Source organism: Staurois parvus, unplaced genomic scaffold (assembly GCF_062004578.1).
Source record: "Staurois parvus isolate SC_StPar_1 unplaced genomic scaffold, SC_StPar_1.0 ptg000438l, whole genome shotgun sequence".
Classification (NCBI taxonomy): Eukaryota; Metazoa; Chordata; class Amphibia; order Anura; family Ranidae; genus Staurois; species Staurois parvus.
This window is the reverse complement of record NW_028318234.1, coordinates 4,576,657-4,599,490: the sequence shown is the minus strand read 5'-3', so window position 1 is coordinate 4,599,490 and position 22,834 is coordinate 4,576,657. Positions and strand designations below refer to the sequence as shown.

At 40.0% G+C, this 22,834-nt stretch overlaps 1 protein-coding gene across 1 annotated transcript in view; it reads right to left on the bottom strand.

The window, feature by feature from the left end:
* Positions 1-8,799: 8,799 nt before the first annotated feature.
* Positions 8,800-22,834, bottom strand: part of DAB2 (DAB adaptor protein 2) — a 251,154-nt gene continuing 237,119 nt past the window's right edge. Inside the window, exons 14-15 of the mRNA XM_089687820.1 lie at positions 11,759-11,849; positions 8,800-9,117 (exon numbers count right to left, since the gene is read on the bottom strand). Of these exons, the coding sequence (XP_089543946.1) occupies positions 11,781-11,849 (69 nt within the window). The 3' untranslated portion in view covers positions 8,800-9,117; positions 11,759-11,780. The remainder of the gene's footprint in view (positions 9,118-11,758; positions 11,850-22,834) is intronic.

The window sequence follows — 22,834 nt, the reverse complement described above, 5'->3', positions numbered from 1 at the left end:
TGGTACGTTTTTCATAGGCTTTTTTGAGTTTGGGCAAGGACACAGGGGCCCCATGATCCCCTATTGCCCAGGGGCCCCATGAATTGTCAGTCAGCCCCTGCTCTCTTATCTCCTCCTCCCATGCTTGTCTCCAAGACTTCTCCAGGGCGTCACCCATCCTCTGGAACTCCCTACCCCAATCTATCAGACTATCACCTACTCTACTTACCTTTAGGCTATCACTGAAAACCTATCTCTTCAGGGAAGCCTATCCCGCAATCTTCTAATTCTGGAATCCTCTACTTTTCCAACCAGTCCATCCCCCACAGTTTTACCTATTGTACCACTCACCCCTCCCTCCAAGATTGTAAGCTCCAAGGAGCAGGGCCCTCAATTTCCTCTTGTATTGAACTGTATTGTTACTGTATTGTCTCCCATTATAATGTAAAGCGCTGAGCAAACCTATATAATTCCTGTATAATAATCCTGTATAATAATATCTCTTCCCCCCAAATTTAGGATGCCCAACAAAAGAACCCTTGTTTTAAGGGGACTTTTATCCTAAAAGAAATTGTACCGTTACAGCTCTTTGTGGGCTACTGTTATCAGTTACCTTTCATTTGACACATCTGTTGTTTCCCCTACACCACAGTTCAGTCATGTTTGAGATTGAGTATAAATTGCCTTATTGCAGTCTTTGTTATCTCTGCCTGTGTTTATTGTAGGTTTCACAGCCTGCTGAAGTGGGTAGCTTTGGATTTAGTGTGCCCTTGTATCCTGGACATTGGTTCCTGGTTTACAGTACACTCCACTGCTTCCCAAATCATTAACATTATTGTTTAGCTAGCTAAGTGATGTTTACAGATTGCCCGTATTTTTCTGAAATCTATTCCAGTAACCAATCTACTTTGTTGCAATATTTACACTCACAGTTTCTATATCAGATGGCAAAGTCAGTTTCACATTTTTCACACACACCCATTGCACATATAGTACAGACTAGTAGCGTTTCTACATTCCACATCTATTTTGGTTGGGGTCAGTTTTAGAAATGCACACTAATCAACACCGATCACAATTAAAAAAAGTAACTTTGAAGTGTATGCAGGTCACATCCTACCTGGTCTAGTGTTCAATATTTCATCCATGCATTGCTGTAGTGCACAGTCCACCCCAGGTTGTTTTCTCAATGATCTGGTGATCTGTGATGCAGGGGATACATTCCCAAACACACCTACTAGATGATTTTTATTATCTATCATATAAAGTACACCCAATAAAACGGTATTAGTGCAAAGAAAATTCCCATGTTCTCCAATGAGATTCAACTCTGCCTTGTAATTGGGAGGAAGTTGAACAACAAGAAATGTCAGGAATTATACTGCCAGTGACCCTGTTTGCTGTTCTGCTGGTGGTGTGTCTGGCTGCAGTGGACTGCAGATAGATTGAATTAAAGAGAAACGCATGGGTTTTGCTTACCATGAAAAATCCAAAAAAGGAGGTACTTTCTTGTGTCTGGTAACAAAGTTCATCTTCTGCATCTGCAGCCTGGCATCCCTGGCATTCATTTGGAAAATTATTGACCACACTTTTTCCTGGTTGATAAGTGGCCCACCTGACCATCACACCTACTATAAAGCTGAAAGTATGTGGACCATCAACGATGAGTGACAGACACACCGGACCTTACTGAGAAGTTATGGGATGGGTGTACATACTTATGTTACTGAAATGGTAGCTGCCAAGGACAGATTTGTTCAACTTAAATTTCTACACAGGGCATGCTACACTCCACCTAAGCAGTATGTACCCAACTTCTAGCCCATTGTGCTCGAGATATCAAACATTGGTTAGTTCTTTTTCCATATGGTTTGGGCTTGCCCACTAGTTAGCCCTTTTTGTTGCCACTGTTGTTGATGCTATGAATACTGCCTATGATTTGACTCTGAGGTTGTATCCTGTATTATTTCGACTAGGTGTACTACTACTGTCATGGAAGTAGGCAGATGTGTAAAACTTTTTGTTTTTTATACTTCCTTTGCCAGGAGAGAAATTCTTTTATGCTGAAAGTCACCCAATCCACCCACATTGTCTGCTTGGCATGCCTCTACTAATGTCATCCTTCCCCTCTATAGATTGGCATATGAAAGCAGGAGGTGGCAGAGGAAGTTTAATAAAATCTGGAGCAGATTCCAGATTGCATCTGGAATGTGATGAGGGTCCTACTCATTTATACTTATACCTGCTTCTGTAACATTCAGACTCCCCCACGGTTACTATATCTAGGTACTGGGTATCTGCCCTCCTTTCTCTTCCCCCCTTACATACCACTTTAACCTTCCTTTTCATCCTCTTCTCCTGGTCTTCTTTTCTTTAGCCCTCTCACCCCTTTTTCTTCCTCTCCTCTTTCCCCTCTGGGTTCTTTTCCTCCTTGCTCCCCATTTAAGCTGTTCCTTTGTAAGGGATGGTACTACTCCAAATCATTGACAATTTTCATGCTACCATATATTCCTGTTGGCATATTGGCTGAATGGACTTATTGTCATGATAGTTGATAAGTAGCTGTGCAAATACAGTTTTCCTTTCTCTATTTTGATGCTGATCATACATTGTGTATCCTCCATGTTTGACATTGAATATGAATATTGAATAGGCATGTGAACCTTTCTCCAAATAATTGAATTTAAGTGTTTGCAGTGAAAGATCCTGTTCATGCTACAACAAAAATAATAAAAAACTATTAAAACAATTGTGAGCTTCCAACCTTGAGGTAACAGTCTGAGGAAAGCTTGTGCCCTATATACAACACCACCTTCATAGAGACATAGTTTAATGAGTTTATTATGGAGGAACTCTCTTGACCTGCACAGAGACGTGACCTCAACGCTATTGAATGCTTTTGGGTTCAATTGGAATGCCAATTATGGACTTCACTCCCAACATCAGTACCTGACCTCACAAATACTCTCTTAGCTAAATGGACACAAATTTCCAAACAAAATATTGTGGAAATCCTTTCCAAAAGAGTGGGGGCTGCTATAGCTGCAAATGGGGAGAATCTTTTGTGAAAATAGGATATGTAATTATTTATTACAGGTACTTATATAGTGCAGTCAATTTACGCAGTGCTTTACATATATATTGTACATTCACATCAGTCTCTGCCCTCAAGGAGCGTACAATCTAAAGTCCCTAACTCACATTCATACATACACATGCTAGGGCCAATTTAGATAGGAGTCAATGAACCTACCAGCATGTCTTTTGAATGTGGGAGGAAACTGGAGTACCCAGAGGAAACCTAAGCAGGCCTAGAGAGAATATGCAAACTCTGGGTCAGTAGTGCTGTGTTTGGGATTTGAACTGACGACCCTAGTGCTGCCATCTCAATAATTTTTGTCTCATTAAAGTACATGGATATAGTGAGGGAGCGTTAGACCCTCTATCAAGTTTTTATTGCGGTCTGGATCCCCGATGATAGATTCACCTCTTTATTCGTCCTGATTACCTGATTTTATTTACAGAGAGGAGTGTGAAGGTAAATCCTAACATTTAGAATTGTCATAAAAACAAGACTTTAGGGTACATCTTAAAATGGGGACAATAGTTCCAATGACTGTCCACGATGTAAGTTTCACTAACTATGGAGAGATTTCCTCCTACTTGCTGCTGTGTGACCAAGTCGGGAAGTGAAAGGAGAGACAACAAACCTGAAAAATAATCTTGAATTTACATACAGTTTAAGCTTTCACTTAAGAACACATGCAAATTAAATGGCACTGTTTAAACCAAACAGAAAGAAACACAGCATATTGAATAATATCTTTTATATAACATTATATAAGGAACACAATTTGAGTTTGTACAGACAGAGCAAAGAATAAAGTAAGATTTTAAAGTCTATTACATACCCAGTTTAATTGAAAAAAAAATGCAATTAAACATCATCGATTGGTTTCCTTTACAAAATAAAAAGTGCATTGATAATATAGGTATATGCAGAGTATCACGCAGGACCTTCTTGACAAATCACTTCCATAATTAAAAGGTTTCCAGTTTAGCAATACATATATATGATTTACTTATATGCCATTTCATAGTTCAAGTTCATACTGAAAAGTATTGAGGCCAAACTATTAATTATGTCATGAAAAAGATACTTCTTCAGCTATATTTCCAAGCTGATACCAGATCAACTACAAAAAAAAATCTAAAAATATTCCCTAAAAATCTTCTTTACTGTGTTTGGTTGTAATAGAAATGATTGAAGTCACTGTGAAAATGAACCTAGGATGTTCTAAGTTCATTGATAGTTTTAGTATTCAACCAGCTATCCACTTGGATCGCGTAGGTCCTTTAGCTTAAAAATTCCATTGGTGTAAGAAAATAGCTCCCACAGTCCCAGAGGTATGTCACAATAAAGTCCGCATTTCGGCAGAATCCAGAAAGGCTGTCGGGTGGTGAGCAAATTTGTTTATTGGTGATATTGCACAAATGCTGGAAATAAGCAAATATTTCTTCCAGGACATTGTTACTTCCATGTACTTGTAATGGGAGAGTGAGCAGAAGACTTGGTTGATAAGGCAAACAGCGGTGAGCAGTAATGATCTGAAAAGTGCAGTAACCCCTAAAGTAAGCGGTTTAATGGAGGTGAAATTTGCATTCTTTAATTGCCTGCTTTGTTAGCGCACTTTACACTTTGCTGTACTGAATCAGAGAATTTCTATGTACATCTCAGTTAAATGTCTCTTTAACAGGGACCGTATAATAAAACAAATACACAGTGCCTGGTGAACTATGTATAAAAGCACATCAAGGATCTCATTTTGGTGACATCTCCTTAAAGGGTATGCAAAGGCAAAACTTTTTTCTAGTTTTGGACAGAGCGGGGAAGGGTTATGCCTTCCTTTCTCAACTAGGGTTCCTTCAGAGGTTACTTAAACAATGAGAGATTTCTGCCTCTCAGATAAGTTCCCACTGACAACAATGATCTTTATCTATATGTAAGGGGGTGTTCCTCCCAATGACCACAAATGTAAGAAGCAATCTTTCCAGTAACCATCATGGTAATGTATGGTGAGGTGTAGATAAAGTAATTATTAGCAGGGATTCCCTAATACCAGAAAGTTATTTCAAGGGTTCCTTTGTGTTAAAAAGGTTGAGAAAGGTTGGGTTTTACTCTTTGTCAAGTATTTATTGCTTTGTGTGACTCTACTGGGGAGATTTGCCCTCTCTGCCCTGACTTTAGAAGGATTGCCTGCTGTGTCTCTGGAAAAGCAAGTAAATCTCCCCAACAGGACAGGACAGCAATAAATACCCTGACAGGGGTTTTAAATTTTCCATGCTCTATCCAAAACTAAAAAAAAGTTTGGGCTTTACTTACACATTAAGAGCTTAGTAGGCTTTAGAAAAGGGGTCTGTTCCACTACAATTCTACCAACATAGCATAATTAGCTACTTCCTTCGACAGGTAGGGTTGAGTTGAAGCAGCAAGATTAAGAAGGGCCCCACAAATCCACATTGTACCAGGGTCCATGGAAACCTGCCACAGCCCTGTAACATACTGCATGTGGGGAAGTGAAGCTGGAAACACTCATGTTTCATTGTGCAATGTTACTACCTTGTAACATGGCTTGTAGGCTAAGCATGCAAACAGTGTGCTTTGAGTTATTTTCTAAGCCTGCAAGCGAGCAGAAGCAGATGTATGAAACCTCCACAGTGTACCCAATTGTATACGCTAGACCTTGTGTTAAGGGCGTAATACCATAAATGAGACTGGCCATAGTATGCCATGGCCTACAGTGGAGGAAGCCATATTGTGGGGTTAAACAACATGTCAAGGGGAGAAGCCTAACAATCCACTAGTAGCTATCAAGGTGATAGAGATCAAATTCATGAGGTGAGATGACCCAATGATGGCAAAGGATTCTGTAGGACTGAGCTGCAACTGTACTGTATGTACCAGTTATGCTTTAAATCTGTCATCATGTAAAGGCACTGGAAGTGCTAAAAAAATAAATAAAATTGCTTGCCTAGTAATCAGCAGATATTAACTACAGTAAGGTTTCACTGGCATGTCTTTTCAATTATAGCTGCAAAATGGATACTTGCTTTAGACTGGATTACCCTTCCTACCCATAGGTAATGTTATTAAAGACTTTATGTTAACTTTAAAGGTAGGCTAAGATGAACGCTTCTGGTCCATTAGCAAGTAACAATTATCAGACCCACGAATTAACATTGTTTATGACAGTCCAAAGTATGTTAGAAGACCTTTCAATAAAGGGTAATGTGTCCCTGATTTTATTCTGCTTGGTGAACAGGGACCAATACCAAATCACATGCCAATTTTCTAAACCAGTCGATGGATTCCCCAGCCACATTTTTGGCTTGTCTTATGTAATTGTTGAAATGGTTGGGATAACATTAACTTCTTTATGACAGGAATATACATAAATGTGGCAGTGGACAGGTGAGCCTAAGAACCAATCCACTATTCGTATATGCATTGCTGTCTAGTTCTGTCTAGTAGTGCCAACACCCCCCAAGTACGAGTTGTTATGGACAGCTAATGGTCAACTACTGACAATCGGGAGCTGGTTGGAAGGACTCCTAATGATGTAAGCATTGTGCAGCCAAAAACAGTTGCGCATGATCAGCAACTCCTCCTATCAGCCTAGGGCATCATGGCATATTTTAAGTGCAAATTTGAGCCAGCATAAAAGGGCTAATTTTTGCACCCAGGAATGGTTAGCTTCAGTTAGCTAGTTTAGATATAATGAGCTGATTCAGGGTTGTTTGATAGGCCATAGGGCTCTAAAGGGTAAGTAAACCTTTCCATCATACCAATGAACTCATCTAAGCTACTCTTCCTCTCCATAGCACCACAGTTACCTAAATATTGCACCTATCACAGCTGTATCCTTCTGAGATATTTATCTTTGACTTACCAGGAATTTTCTTTTTGCATCCAGTAGAACCCCATAAACTCTCAGATGGGCCCTATAAAGCCTGGGGTTTTACATCGGAAATGTACAGACATTGGGGAAAAAGAAGCCACAAGATGTAAACATTATGACAGGCCACGGTGACACAAGGACTGTATAAGGCTGTGAATAGGGAGAGAGGTGATCTCAGTGGGTAGGTGGGGACAGGGTAATAAGGTAAAGAAACTTTCAGAAACCCTTGTTCTTTCAAACAAAATTGGTCTTCCATTGACCTCAATTTAGTATACTATAATGTAACCTTTCATTTTGGGATACAGCAGTCTGCAATACATTAGCATATATCAATGGCTGTGGTGTAAGCGCTGTTCTCACCTGCAGTGCTGCAGCAAAGAAATTTGGGAACACCAGTTCTAGTCCTGAATAAACTGGGAATTGTGGGAGAGAGGTTCTTTTATGCGGAAGATGAGAGGTAGAACTGGGAATTTGTGTACAATTTGCTTTGAGGACAATTCAAGTTGAAATTTTTTTGAGGTAAAATATAATAGTCCAAAGGTCTTTGCAGACACAAAAAATGACTGTACATTTTGAGTGGACACTACCCTGGTTCTCCAATTCTGGAGGAGGTAAACATTTGCCTATCCTGGATTTTCCTATCCAATCACTAATGTTGTCCCAACATAAGGTTTGCACTGTGAGTGTTCAGTTCATAAACATGCATACAGTTATAAATGTGCATGTTTGTACGAGGGCTCTACCAAAAGTAATGCAAAAGTGGACCTAACTTTTTATTATTAAAGGATAAGTTGACCTTTTGAACATGCTCCATGTTCCAACCATATTTAGTTCCAGCTCCTGCTCCCACTGCCCCCCTGATCATCTCTTTCTGTGACTGCAGATGGGGGTTCTTCTCACTTTAAAAAAAACAGCGTGGCTGTTTGGGCCTCCACTCACACAGCTGCATGATTCATTCATAGACTCGTGTGAATGAATACACTACAAGTACCATCTGCCACCGCACAGTTTCAATGGGCTGCGATGGTGCTGATGAGACCTCTTGTAGTCCACTGACAGAAAAATCGGAAAGATGTACGGACTGAAAGCCAGAGGACATGTCTTCCAGGCCCCTGCAGGAAAAATCATAATGCACTTTTTATTCTTCAAAAATATGTGCATTTATTTGTTTTCTGTAAAGGTGAATTCAGCCTTTAGCTTACATAGGTAGGTCAAATTTCACATGTTGGTAGAGTAACTTTTCTTCTATAGTAACTCTTCTTCTTTTTCATTACAGGTAAAAAATGGATTCTTAGCAAAAGCAACATACCGTAATCAAGTTCTTCATGATGGAGGGGTGTAGGCTGCCTGACATCCACAGAAGGCTACAAAATGTTTACAGAGATGACACCATGGATAAAAGTCACCAATGACAAGAAATTGCACTTGTCAATGGTGTCATCTCCAAAAACATTCTTTAGCCTTCTGTGGAAGTCAGGCAGCCTGCACCCTTTTATCGACAACTCAATGACGACACGTTGCTTCTGTTTGAAATCCATTCTTTATCTGCAATGAAAAAGAAGAAGAAAGAGAGTTACTATAGAGAAAGAGTTATTTTACCAACATGTGAAATTTAAATGACCTATATAAGGTAATAAAAAATATGCCCACTTTTGTATTACTTTCTGTACATATTTTGTTGGCTGCCATATAGTGTACAGCTGGGGTAAAGGCAATCTCCAGTCTAACTCATGACAATGTGTTGATTCTGTCCCTGTCTTGAAATATTTAGAAGACGGTGGTAGAACTTCCCTTGGGAGAATTTTGCTTCCACAGGCAGCATTGAGATAGCATATCATTCAATTTACCAGCACCTGCAAAATACTAGACATTGGCCTTTAATAGAACCATCAAACACTTACCTCACAGGTTTCTAGAATGTGATATTGCTCACCCTTTGATCCAGCTATCCCTTCTGCCCTCCCTTAATTACACTGTTGAGGCAAATGTATATAGTCTGCTTTACAAATTCCCAACTCTAATTTGTGGATAATTATAAGGAAAATGATGGAAAAGATTTACTAAAATGAAATCTATTCTGGATTCAGTGCAAACATATTAATTAATGTCATAAAGACAAGGTGATGAAATGGGTCCCCTGGAGTTTTCAGAGTTCAGTTGTTTCCTGCTATGTGTATAGCTGTAACGAGAAAAGATACAAATGTTCAATTTATTAGGATATGCATTTTTATTTAATCCTATATATTTACAACCACATCAGTATAATTAGATGGCATAACTCTACAGAGACTTACTGGTTTTTCGATTACAAAACATAGTTTATTTAGTAATGGTTTAAAGGATAAGTACACCTTTTGTAATATTCGGCCCCTGCTCCCTCCCGACCCCCTGTTTTGACAGCTAGCTGGGGATCTTCTCCATGCCTTCCCCCCCGCTAACTGTCACAATTGAAAAGAAAAAAGGTCGCATGGGGCTTCGTCAGTATTCTGTGAATGGGAGAATTACCAGTCAGTTGTCAGCTTGTAGTTCTCAATTAGCCACAGCGCTGTTGAGTGATAGTTCATTGTCTCTTCCTGTCAGTAAGTATCTGCTTGTCTGTACAAGTCACAAGCACACAGATACACTGACAGGTTCATGCAGTGCCCTCCTCCAGTGGTGGCATTTCCAGGCTACAGGCCATTCTGTCTGACACCGATGCCATCTTCCACACCACCTTTTCTGGGTCTTGATGAGTTGTGCCATCCCCAGCAACTGGCTCTATTTGCTGGAATGTACACAGTATGGTGCATACAACCCATTTTAGGGAGTTTGTTTGACAAAAGAGACTTTGTGGCTTTCTTTTCCCAAAAATCGCTAATTTCTTGCAGTTTTTCACAGTGGGACTTTAGTTCTGCTCTGAGGACCTTGAGTGCAGGAGATACACACTAAAAGAATTCTGAGAGCGTATGCCTTTCTTGTATCCCGCCACCCATTACCCTGTCACTATTACTGGGCCAATCCCATCTGTAAAAGTGACAGCTGCTTTGTAGGAGCTCCTGTGTAAAATGACGCTGACAGATAAAGTCTGCAAGTGTCATTGACAAATACAATGTAACATCAGGACTTTTAGTTTCATTCATTCATACAGTATATAAATCAAAGGGACGGCCTTTGATGCACCTGTGACATTAGTAAAAGCAACTTTACAAGTAAAAAAACATAAAATCTGTGACTATTTAAAGGATAAGTTCACCTTTTAAAAAAAAAAATAAATGTACATTTTTTTGCAGGTAAAATCAAGTGCAATTATTTGTTTGTAGCTCTACCCCCTTAGGAGCTGCTGAAGATTTGGGTCCCCCTATAGTTCTGCACGGCAAGGCAACACACATTTTTTCACACAGACTTGCATCCAGTGGAGAGTAAGCAGTCCTCGAGCTTGGGTTTTTTTGGGGATTTTATTAGGGGATTAATAACTTGGATGGGGTAAGGGGTGTATGAGATGCCCAAGGGAATGGCAATTAAGGACAATCATCCTAGAACTATGTACAAATCCTTTCAGACAAAAACTTTCTTCTTGGAGAGCTAGCCAGCTTCTCCTAGTGTAGTACCACCCCAGACCCAAGATATTCCTCTATCCAGCTGTCTGAAGGAAACCCTGAGGAGAAGAAAAGTCCTGGTGTCAGTAAAACAATGCCCTATAATTGGTGTCCATGGGAGAAATAGAACCCCATTATAGGTGTCAGTGGATGGAATAGTGCCCTATCATTGGTATCAGTGGGAGGAATAGTACCCCATTATTGATGCCAGTGGGAGGAATAGTGCCCTATCATTGGTGTCAGTAGGAGGAATAGTGCCCCATCATTGGTGTCAGTGGGAGTAATAGTGCTCCACTGTTGGTATCAGTGGCAGGAATTATGTCCCATTATTGGTGTCAGTAGCAAGAATTATGCCCCACTGGTGGTGTCAGTGGCATGAATAGTGCTCCCAAGGGCCAGATAAGGGCAAACAAAGGGTTGAATCTGGGCCTGGCTGCAGTTTGGAGACCACTGTATTAGAGCAAGCACCTCAATTTGTTTTCTGACTTAGTGCACATTTGTCACATTTTTTATTGCTTTGTTACAGCTTTGTATAGATTGCATACAAAATAGATTCTTTTTTGCAAGATAGTACTGCCAAAAGAAACCATTCTTCATCCCAAAAAGATCTATCACTTTGTGATCTTAAAGAGTCCCTGAGCTTGTACTACAAGCATGTAATGTTCTTAACAATCCAAAGTGGATAATAATATTCATAGATAAAAATAAAAATATTTCAGGAACTAACAGACGTTTTGAAGATAGTTATGGGGAAGGATATTTTCAGACACGCAATTGTCCTTCTGGGGCCACAATTTGTACTTTTATGTACATAATAGAGAATACTGTTGGCAGGTCTTAAGGTGACTGTAGTCATATTAATGCATTTGCAACAATACAACTGAGAAATGTACGTGATAATGTTTTTTTTTTCTATTTGCACTAGCAGTTCAATTTTCAGAACAAACCCTTGGGGCTTTACCTCCTTCTTCTTGGTCTAGGCAGTACTGACACAGTAAAGTTTAGCAAGAGCTAAACCCTTAGTGTATCAGTACTCCTTGGACAGAGAATTAGTGGTAGTCCGCTGAAAGTTTGTCCCTGAATTTGTGCCTTAAAATGTAAATTAAAAAAGTATCACGGACAATTCTCGACAGGTCTTAAATATAATACAACTTTTTGTTTTTTTGGTTTAGTTCTTAAGAGAGATCAAAAAACTCAAAGTGAACAAAATCTTTATTGAGAATCAAGAAATACAAAATTACTTACAACAAACAGTACAGACACATTCTTAGGCAAACGGATTTCCAAATGGATCCCCAAATGGATCAGAAGATGTTATTTGATGAGCCAAGGGTTTCTGAAAAAAAGAAAATTTTGAAGGGACATCATCAGTTGTAATTCAATCAAATATTAACTGAATTCCAGGCAGATATTAAAAAAAATAAATGCACTCTGGCAAAGGCAAAGAAAAAGGTCACGTGGATTATGTTACATGAAAATATTGTTAGTGTCCTACAAGACACAGTCAAGAAATTTGAGAAGACCTGGAAACCATGGGCTAGCTGTATGTATATCTCCTTTATAAGTTAATCCTTTTTTCTGAATTAGAAGTTTGAGTGTTTGAGTGTCTCCCATGGTCTTGGTCCGGACCTGCTCTTATTTTTTCCTATTTTTCCTTTTCTTTCTCTTCTTTTCTCCTTTTTCCTTTTGGTGCTCTGACTGCCCTAATACTTTGGGGTTTCAAGTGTTAACTAGACTGGCTTTTGCCTGTCAGGTGGTCTTCCATGACTGTACTTGTTGTACTTGTTTATTATGGGCATTGGGAGGATACTGGGGGTATGGAGGTGGATCACACCTCTTTATCCCGAAACATATATGTGTTCTCTTATCTTGGGCTGTGTAATCTGGGAGTTGCCCTCCCCTTTTTCCCATTCATTATACATATTTCATACTGATGCTTAATGTATTTTTGTACTACTGTTAGTTTCTTGTTTGTAGAATACCAACAAACATATTGAAAGTAAAAAATAAATGCAGAAATGTATTTATTTAAAAATGTATTAAATGTATTTTAGAGGAAACAACCTAATTTTGACTTGATATCAGCATCTTCCCATCTTCTGCACACAGATTGAGAGAAGGAGGGGCACTGCTTGGGGCCAATGAGGTGTCCTGCATTTACCTATGCTGACAAAGCACATGCTGATAGGGGAAGATAGCAGAAAGATGAACTCATCAGTCTTTAATTGCTTCTTCACTGTCCTGTTAAAGGCTGGGGTTAGGGAATTGACCTAGCTGTGCACAATGGCCCCATGGGAGGGATTCCTCCATCAACACTGACCTGTGGTTGCAGGAAAGAAAATTGCTCCACCCATGGCCAACTTAATAAAGAGTTTGGTGTGCAACCAATTACTTTAACGCTGGGATTTAGTGTGATAAAATGTACATAGAGTTTTATAGCTAATATGAATGGCAATAGGAGAAACAGAAAAACCCAAGCCTTCAGTCTCTTACAATTTGAAGGCTTCAGTTATTTCTTACTGTAGCCACTTGGCAGTTATGAAAGGTTTCCAAGTATGGGAGGAAATATTTTTTAAAGCTTCATCTACATAAAATGTATTTTAGATAATACTAAAAGATAAAAGCAAAACCTTATGAATACCTACCTCAGGGAGCAGACACTGCATGGTGTGTGGTTGCATGAAAAGGATTATTTTATGATCGTTATTTAGTTGCTGCAACGAGACAAAGCCTACCTGGTCTTAAAAGATTTTAGAATTCAGGGACCCATTATTCTGATATTAAGAATTGGGTCTAGTAGCATGATGTCATATTTATGAGCAGTAATGGCTTGTAGTTCTTTGGTTCCTCCAGGGGCTCCTTTCATTGTCTGGTGCAATAAATACCAGTTGTGAGGAAGGCTTGGGTCAGTCTTGAGTTAATTAACCAAATTAATTAGATGGCAATATGGGGGAGATTATCTCACCAATTATTCGGTTAGCAAGAATTGTGTCTAGTAGTTTGATATAATATTTATTATCACTCATATATGTCCTGAAGCACTTTATACACTTAAGGAAGCACATGTTTATATATTAGAAATTGCACTTGTATAATAGTTGTTTGTATTTTATATATTTATGTAAGCGTTGTATATTGTGAGTGATATATGGTTTAACACACAATTGTGTGCATTACAGCAGCTATTTAGTATAGAGGGAGTTATCTGAGCAGAGGTGTTTTTTTTTTTGTGATATAATATTTAGCAGCAGTACTGTCTTATAGTCCGCTGGTTCCTCCAGTGGGGTTCTTTACATGTCTGGGGATCATGTCAATATGTGAAGAAGGATGCAGGCTTGGGTAAGTTTTGAGTTGATAAAACAAATTAATCAGATGACAAAATGGGGGCAATTATTTCAGAAATCTTTTTGAACTAGAGTGCTGGTAGCCTGTGGCGGTCTGGTACTTGGATGGCCTTCTAGACTTCTTTTAGAATTATGACAGGTATCAAGAGCTTCAGAAAGTGAAAATGAGAAGCTGGATAACTGGTATGTCTACTTTTGAGCTTTGGAACAACCATCTTTTTCTTTGACCCTTCACCATTTAGAATGAGACAATATTCTATGAGAACATAAGGTGGGCACAAAGCAGGAATGAATAACTATTAACTATATACAGTATGTATAGATCCACTTGATAAATAATAGGGTCCCTTTAAAAGAGATTATATTTAAGGCCCAGGCAGTGTGCTTGAGTTAAAATACAAACTGATTCCAAACGTCAAACTATTGACACAGGCTGGAAACATTTTGCTCATTTGGTTTCAGTTGCTTACTCTCATCTACTACAATCATGGAAATAATATACAGGGATGATAGAAATCTGCAATACAATATGGTCTGAAAAATATAATTTGATCTTTGTGACAACAAAAAGTTTGCATGACCAAGCTTTTTTTTTCATCATATGAGGCAAATGGCATAAATTAAGGCTGGAGATTTATAATATTTTGCTAATGTAAGATTATTCCTTTTGTTTAATGCACTGTTATTTTGTAAATTGACCAGTATGCATTGTATTTTGATTTAGCCATGTAGTTTGCTATATATTTTTATGCTTTGTGATGTACAGGTGAAACTCGAAAAATTTGAATATTGTGCAAAAGTTCATTAATTTCAGCAATGCAACTTAAAAGGTGAAACTAATATATGAGATAGAATCATTACATGCAAAGCAAGATAGTTCAAGCCATGATTTGTCATAATTGTGATGATTATGGCTTACAGCTCATGAAAATCCCAAATCCACAATCTCAGAAAATTAGAATATTACATGCAATCAATAAAACAAGGATTGTACATAGAACAATATCGGACCTCTGAAAAGTATAAGCATGCATATGTACTCAGTACTTGGTTTGGGCCCCTTTTGCAGCAATTACTGCCTCAATGCGGCGTGGCATGGAAGCTATCAGCCTGTGGCACTGCTGAGGTGTTATGGAAGACCAGGATGCTTTAATAACGGCCTTCAGCTCTTCTGCATTGTTCGGTCTCATGTCTCTCATCTTTCTCTTGGCAATGCCCCATAGATTCTCTATCGGGTTCAGGTCAGACGAGTTTGCTGGCCAATCAAGCACAGTAATCCCACGGTCATTGAACCAGGTTTTGGTGCTTTTGGCAGTGTGGGCAAGTGCCAAGTCTTGCTGGAAAATGAAGTCAGCATCCCCATAAAGCTCGTCTGCGGAAGGAAGCATGAAGTGCAACAAAATCTCCTGGTAGACGGCTGCGTTGACCCTGGACTTAATGAAGCACAGTGGACCAAGACCTGCAGATGGCTCCCCAAATCAACACAGACTGTGGAAACTTCACACTGGACTTCAAGAATCTTTCAGTGTGTGCCTCTCCATTCTTCCTCCATACTCTGGGTCCTTGGTTTCCAAATGAGATGCAAAATTTGCTCTCATCAGAAAAGAGGACTTTGGACCACTGAGCAACAGACCAGGTCTGTTTTTCTTTAGCCCAGGTAAGACGCTTCTAACGTTGTTTGTTGTTCAGGAGCGGCTTGACAAGAGGGATACATTTGAAGCCCATGTCCAGGATCCGTCTGTGTGTGGTGGCTCTTGATGCATTGACTCCAGCCTCAGTCCACTCCTTGTGAAAGTCCCCAACACTTTTGAATGGCCTTTTCCTGACAATCCTCTCTAGGCTGCGGTCATCCCAGCTGCTTTTGCACCTTTTTCTTCCACACTTTTCCATCCACATAACTTTCTATTAATGTGCTTTGATACAGCACTTTGGGAACATCCAACTTCTTTTGCAATTACCTTTTGAGACTTTCCCTCCTTATGGAGGGTGTCAATGATGGTTTTCTGCACAACTGTCAGGTCAGCAGTCTTTCCCATGATTGTGATTCCTACTGAACCAGACTTAGAGACCATTTAAAGGCTCAGGAACCCTTTACAGGTGTTATGGCTTAATTAGCTGATTAGAGTGGGACACTTTGAGCTGAGAATATTGCACCTTTTCCCAATATTCTAATTTTCTGAGATTGTGGATTTGGGGTTTTCATGAGCTATAAGCCATAATCATCACAATTATGACAAATCACGGCTTGAACTATCTTGCTTTGCATGTAATGAGTCTATCTCATATATTAGTTTCACCTTTTAAGTTGCATTACTGAAATAAATGAACCTTTGCACGATATTCAAATTTTTCGAGTTTCACCTGTATATGTAATTCTTAACCCATACGTTTAAGTAAACGCTTGTAATGATTTTGTTTAAATCCTTAGTAATTCACATCATTTACAAAAAGTAACCTTTGCCATGTAGTTTACAAAGTGTTTTGGACCATCCTTTAAAAAAAATTGAGCATAGAAAAAGCATCTTTATTGCCCAGAGCATTAAACACTCCTTTGCTGAATGTACTGTATATTGCCTTAAGCTAAATTTGCAGCCTAAGGGCCACAATGGACCCTTTGAATTAGGGAAATACACCCGAGCAAACAAAGAATGTACAGTGAATCTGGCACAAGTGAAAAATGTGAAAGTACACCTTAAAGCCCAACTTCAGCTAAAAGGACAAATTTAAAGAAAAAAAAACATTGCCCTGCTCCTGTAATACTTAAAAAGGAGCTCTTGCTGCATTACTCACACTGGGGTAGATCTACTAAAACTGGTGCACTCAGAATCTGGTGCAGCTGTGCATGGGAGCCAATCAGCTTTTAACGTCAGTTTGTTCAATTAAGCTTTGACAAAAGAACTGGAAGCCAATCTCTTTGCAAAGCTGCACCTGATTTTGCACTGTCCATGTTTAGTAAATAACCCCCACCATCTCCAGCACTATCTTCCCCCAGACTCACTACTCTATGATCTAGCACTGGTTCCCTTCAACCCACTTTCTGACAGCCCAGGGTGCTAAGGACCTCATCCTCTGGGGATAAGTTGCCAAGCTGCCCTGGGCTCACAGGAGAATTCTGCAGAGAGTGGTGCCATGCAATTAGATGGTGCTGGTCTCTGCACTATCAATGACTTGCTCAGCATGGTTGGAAGTAGAGGACACATTATACCATGTAACCCAACTGAGGACTTGTGGAAAAAAATGTATGAAACAAAAATGGTTGTGCAAGGGTGGTGACAGGCAACTTAGGAATGGGCTTTATTGTGGCACAACTACGTCTCCACTCCTTGGCTGGAGGCTGCCATTTCTCAACTTCCAAAATCAACATATTAAAGGGCCGGCATGTGTGGTGCTGGAACTAGTGGTCCCTCTAGACACCAGTCTAATGCTGTGCTGAGGTCTCAGCTGTGATAGACTGCAACTGTCCTTGTTTAATTTTAGAAGCTTTCTTAGTTCTTGTAACTAAAAAATCAGACTGACTGCAAAATATGGACTGTCACCTTTGATCAGCAAACAGGCTATTTATTTTGCAATTTCGAAAGAGATCCTTAGTGTCCATTAACTAATGCATGCAGAGAAAATCCCACAGAAATACTTTATAAACATTCTCATTAAGGCATATTTATTAAGCTTTTTTTCGTGTTCAATGGATATTAACTCACTGACATTCTTTAACATCTGTTGTTCAATGGGAATATTATTATTATTATTATTATTATTATACAGGATTTATATAGCGCCAACAGTTTGCTCAGCGCTTTACAATATAGCGGGAGACAATACAGCAACAATACAGTTCAATACAAGAGGGTTAGGAGGGCCCTGCTCCTTGGAGCTTACAATCTATGAGGGAGGGGCTAGTGGTACAAAAGGTAGTAACTGTGGGGGGTGGACTGGTTGGAAGAGTAGAAGATTCCAGTATTAGCTGAGGGCAGGATAGGCTTCCCTGAAGAGACAGGTTTGCAGAGATCGCCTAAAAGTGAGCAGAACAGGTGATAGTCTGATAAATTGGGGTAGAGAGTTCCAAAGGATGGGAGAAGCTCTGGAGAAGTCCTGGAGATGAGCATGGAAGGAGGAGACAAGGGAGCTAGAGAGTAGGAGGTCTTGCGAGGAGCGGAGAGTACGGTTTGGGTGATATTTAGAGACAAGATCGGTGATGTAATTTGGGGCAGTTATAAATGGCTTTATACGTTATTGTTAGTGTTTTTAATTTTATCCGTTGGGCAATGGGAAGCCAGTGGAAGGATTGGCAGAGAGGGGTGGCAGATACAGAGCGGTTAGTAAGGTGGATGAGTCTGGCAGCAGCATTCATGATAGACTGAAGAGGGGATAGCCAGCGATTAGGTAGGCCAATGAGGAGGGAGTTACAATAGTCAAGGCGAGATATAACAAGGGAGTGGATGAGTAGTTTAGTGGTTTCAGAGGTTAAGAACGGGCGTATCTTGGAGATGTTGCGGAGGTGAAGTCTACAAGATTTGGACAGTGATTGGAATTGGAGCTGAAAGGACAGATGGGAGTCTAGGATTACACCTAGTACCCTGGCATGAGGGGAGGGACTGATAATTGTGTTATTGATCTTGATGGAGAAGTCATGGGAGGGGGCACGGGCAGCGGGGAATACTAAGAGCTCAGTTTTGGAAAGATTGAGTTTGAGGAAGTGGAGTGACATCCATGGTGATATGTCACTTAGTAGGCTAGCGATGCGGGTGGAAACTGAAGGGGTGAGGTGAGGGGTAGAAAGATAGATTTGTGTGTCATCAGCATAGAGATTGTACTTAAAGTCATGGCAGTTTATCAAGTGACCAAGGGAGGAGGTGTAGATGGAGAAAAGAAGGAGTCCAAGGACAGAACCTTGAGGGACCCCTACAGAAAGAGGGAGTTAAGAGGAGGAGGCAGCGTTATAGGTAATGCTGAAGGAGCGCTGCGATAGGTAGGAGGAGAACCAGGAGAGAGCAGAGTCTCTGAGGCCAAGAGAGTGGAATACATAATTACTGTAACACTAACGATGTCACAAACATCTGCACATTTAGAACAAAAATCAACATACATTCTTTATTATTTGTAGTTCTTATATCCTCAACACCACCTGGTAGACATAATGTGTTTTTTTCCTGATATATTTATGGAAATAAAAACATGCATTGTGGCCATTGAGTGGCAATGAAGTTATGGGAACGACATGTATTAGAGAGAATACAGGGATTTTTTGTTTTGACTGTACAAATGTTTTCCATGTCTGCACAATGAACGTTTTCTACATAGACCCCTAAATGTCACATTCATGGTACATTTGCTGAATACTTTTTAAAATAACCTTCACCATACTGAGACAGCAAAGTGCAGCATTTTATAAAGAGAATGTAATGATTACTGATAGACAGAGGAGAACCTGTATTCTTATTCAAAATATTCTTTATTTAAGGATTTTAACATATAAGTGAGGATATAGAAACATAAACATGAAAGGTTCACAATGATATGAGCACAGCATAAGGGGTAGAAAACATAATGGTCCCCGCCATTAGGCCGGGGATCTAAAGGTTCTTGTCTTTTATACATGAGAGGTATGCTCGATGAGATGTGAACCAAGTTGGTGCAGTAATAGCGTGTAGTTAGGGAAAAAAAGTAAGATATCAAATAAACATAAGGGGGGGATGGGGGGGGGAAAGGAAGGCACCAAAACAGTTAGGGTAGGATATAATAGGTCAGTATTTGTTGGCTATCAGTGTAATGAGCAATTAGGATTTTTTAACCATCGAGACCATTGGTTGGTGAACTTGTTGTAAGAAGAGTTGTGGAGGGCAAATCTTTTTTCCATCTCACATTGGTGATTTAAATCTGATATGAGGCGAGACAGAAGGGGAGTGGTAGTAGATCGCCATAATTTGGTGATGTTAATTTTTGCGGCTGCTAGAGTAAGGATGATAATAGTACGCAAATTTATAGGGAATTTATCGATTCCGATGTGGAGAAGAGCTAGAGCCGGATTAGGGGTTACCTGAGTTCCCGTGATTGAGGAGATTATCTGAAAAATCTTGTTCCAATAGGATTTGAGGGATTTACATGCCCAGAGTAGGTGGAGGAGTGAGCCCGTTTCTCCGCAATTTCTCCAACAGGCTTGAGAATGTTGGGGGTAGTATAAAGATAGTTTGGTAGGGGTTAGGTACCATTGGTGAAGGGTCTTCAAATATGCCTCCCAATGGGTGCTGCATTTTGAAGCTTTAAAGGTGATGGTGAACGTTTTTTCCCATGTGTGTGGAGTTATTGTTTGGGAAAGATTTTTTTCCCAGTTGGTTATTGAAGTGGTATATGTGGTGAATAGTGATTCAATCATCATTGTGTAGAAAGTTGAGATTCCTTTCTTCGGGTGGGATGTTCTCTGAAAGAAATGGTTCGCCATTACGGGGATGTTCACTGCCAGTGGTAGGTTCGTTCCGTGCAGTGCATGGGCTATTTGCATGTGTGTAAATTGTTCTTTATCAGTGAGGTGAAACTTCTTTTGGATATTAGAGAATGAGTCTAATGTATTTTTAGTATGTATGTCCTGTAAATGGAGTAAACCAGCAGCTTTCCACATTGTCAGGTTTAGTTGAGGAATAAGGAAATGTAGGGAGGATAATGGGATAGGGGTTTGCAGGGCGTCTTTGTTTAGCTGGTTATACTTTAAAAAGTCAAACCAAGCGGTCAAAAAGGCTTGTATGCAGGGGTGTTTTTGTAGAGGTTTAGGTTGGAGTATTTGGGGTATGAATAGACTGTCAGTGAGTTGGTGTGGTAAAGTCAGAGAGGTTTCCATAGTGGACCAGGTCTTTTCAGAGGTAGGGTGCCACCAGAAAAAAAGTTGGTCAAGTAGGGCAGCTTGATAATACGATTTCAAATGCGGAAGTCCAGCTCCTCCCCTGGAGGGTGGACGTATGAGGAGATTCGTTGCATATCTGGGTCTTGTTGAGTTCCACAAGAATTTGTTTAGAGTTACTTGTAATTTAGAAAAGAAAGTGCTGGGAACCAGGATAGGGAGTGTACGGAATATATAGAGAATTTTGGGCAAAATGCACATTTTCAAGGTAGCTATTCTGTCTAGTGTCGATAGCATGGATGTGCGAAGGTTTTTAAGCTCCTTTGGGACAGTGTCAAGCAGTGGTTGGAAATTATTGGTATAAAGCTGATTGGTAGAAACAGTGAGTTTGATCCCTAGGTAGAGGATACTGTTCGTTTCCCAGGTGAACGGGAAATGTTTAGAGAGAAATTTTTGGGTTGCAGTAGGTGTGTAAAGGTTCAGTATAGATGATTTGGGTTCATTAAGTTTATAATATGAGACTGCCGTATAGTTATGGATATGGGTGCGTATTGACTGAAGCGACTTATAGGGATTTGTGACCATTAAGATAATGTCATCCGCAAACAGACTAATTTTATGTTCCTTATGTAGATAGGTGAAAGCCGTGAAGTTTGGGTCATTTCTAAGGTTAGATGCTAATGGTTCAATAAGTAGGGCAAAAATTATAGGGGAAAGTGGACAACCTTGTCTGGTTCCGTTAGATATAGAAAAGGGTTGTGAGAGAGTACCGTTGGTTAGGACTCTGGCAGAAGGATTTGAATATAGGGATAGAATTTCCGATAGCATCCAATCTGTTATTCCAAATTTTTGGAGTGTGTCATAAATTGCCAATGGATTCTGTCAAATGCTTTTTCCGCATCTAATGATAGGAGAAGGGAAGGTTGTTTATTAGACTCGAGGTGGTGTAGAAGGGATATAATTCGCCTGGTAGCGTCTGGTGCTTGTCTGCCCGGTATAAACCCCACCTGATCTGGGTGGATCAGTTTAGGTAAAAGAGGAAGCAATCGTTGAGCGATTATTTTAGCGTATATTTTTATGTCCGTGTTGAGAAGTGAAATCGGTCTATAATTTAGGACTAATTGGGGATCTTTGCCCGGCTTTGGGATAGTAGTTATTAGAGATGAGCGAATTTCTCAAAAATTCGATTCGGCTGATTCGGCGAATTCCAGTGTGAAATTCGATTCGATGCGAATTTCTTCGCTACGAAGATGACTTATAAAAAGGGTTTCTAGGCTTCAGAGAGCCTTTAAATTAGTGCAGAACACTGTACCTTTAATTTAAATGCCCTTGGAGATGAGGAAAGAGAAGGAGAAGGAGAAGGATGAGAAGAAGGAGAAGGATGAGAAGAAGGAGAAGGAGAAGGATGAGAAGAAGGAGAAGGAGAAGGATGAGAAGAAGGAGAAGGAGAAGGATGAGAAGAAGGAGAAGGAGAAGGATGAGGAGAAGGAGAAGGATGAGAAGAAGGAGAAGGATGAGAAGAAGGAGAAGGAGAAGGATGAGAAGAAGGAGAAGGATGAGAAGAAGGAGAAGGAGAAGGATGAGAAGATGGAGAAGGAGAAGGATGAGAAGAAGGAGAAGGAGAAGGATGAGAAGAAGGAGAAGGATGAGAAGAAGGAGAAGGATGAGGAGAAGGAGAAGGATGAGAAGAAGGAGAAGGATGAGAAGAAGGAGAAGGATGAGAAGAAGGAGAAGGATGAGAAGAAGGAGAAGGAGAAGGATGAGAAGAAGGAGAAGGATGAGAAGAAGGAGAAGGATGAGAAGAAGGAGAAGGAGAAGGAGAAGGAGAAGCAGAAGGAGAAGGATGAGAAGAAGGAAAAGGAGAAGGATGAGAAGATGGAGAAGGAGAAGGATGAGAAGAAGGAGAAGGAGAAGGATGAGAAGAAGGAGAAGGAGAAGGATGAGAAGAAGGAGAAGGAGAAGGATGAGAAGAAGGAGAAGGAGAAGGATGAGAAGAAGGAGAAGGAGAAGGATGAGAAGAAGGAGAAGGAGAAGGATGAGAAGAAGGAGAAGGATGAGAAGAAGGAGAAGGAGAAGGATGAGAAGAAGGAGAAGGATGAGAAGAAGGAGAAGGATGAGAAGAAGGAGAAGGATGAGAAGAAGGATGAG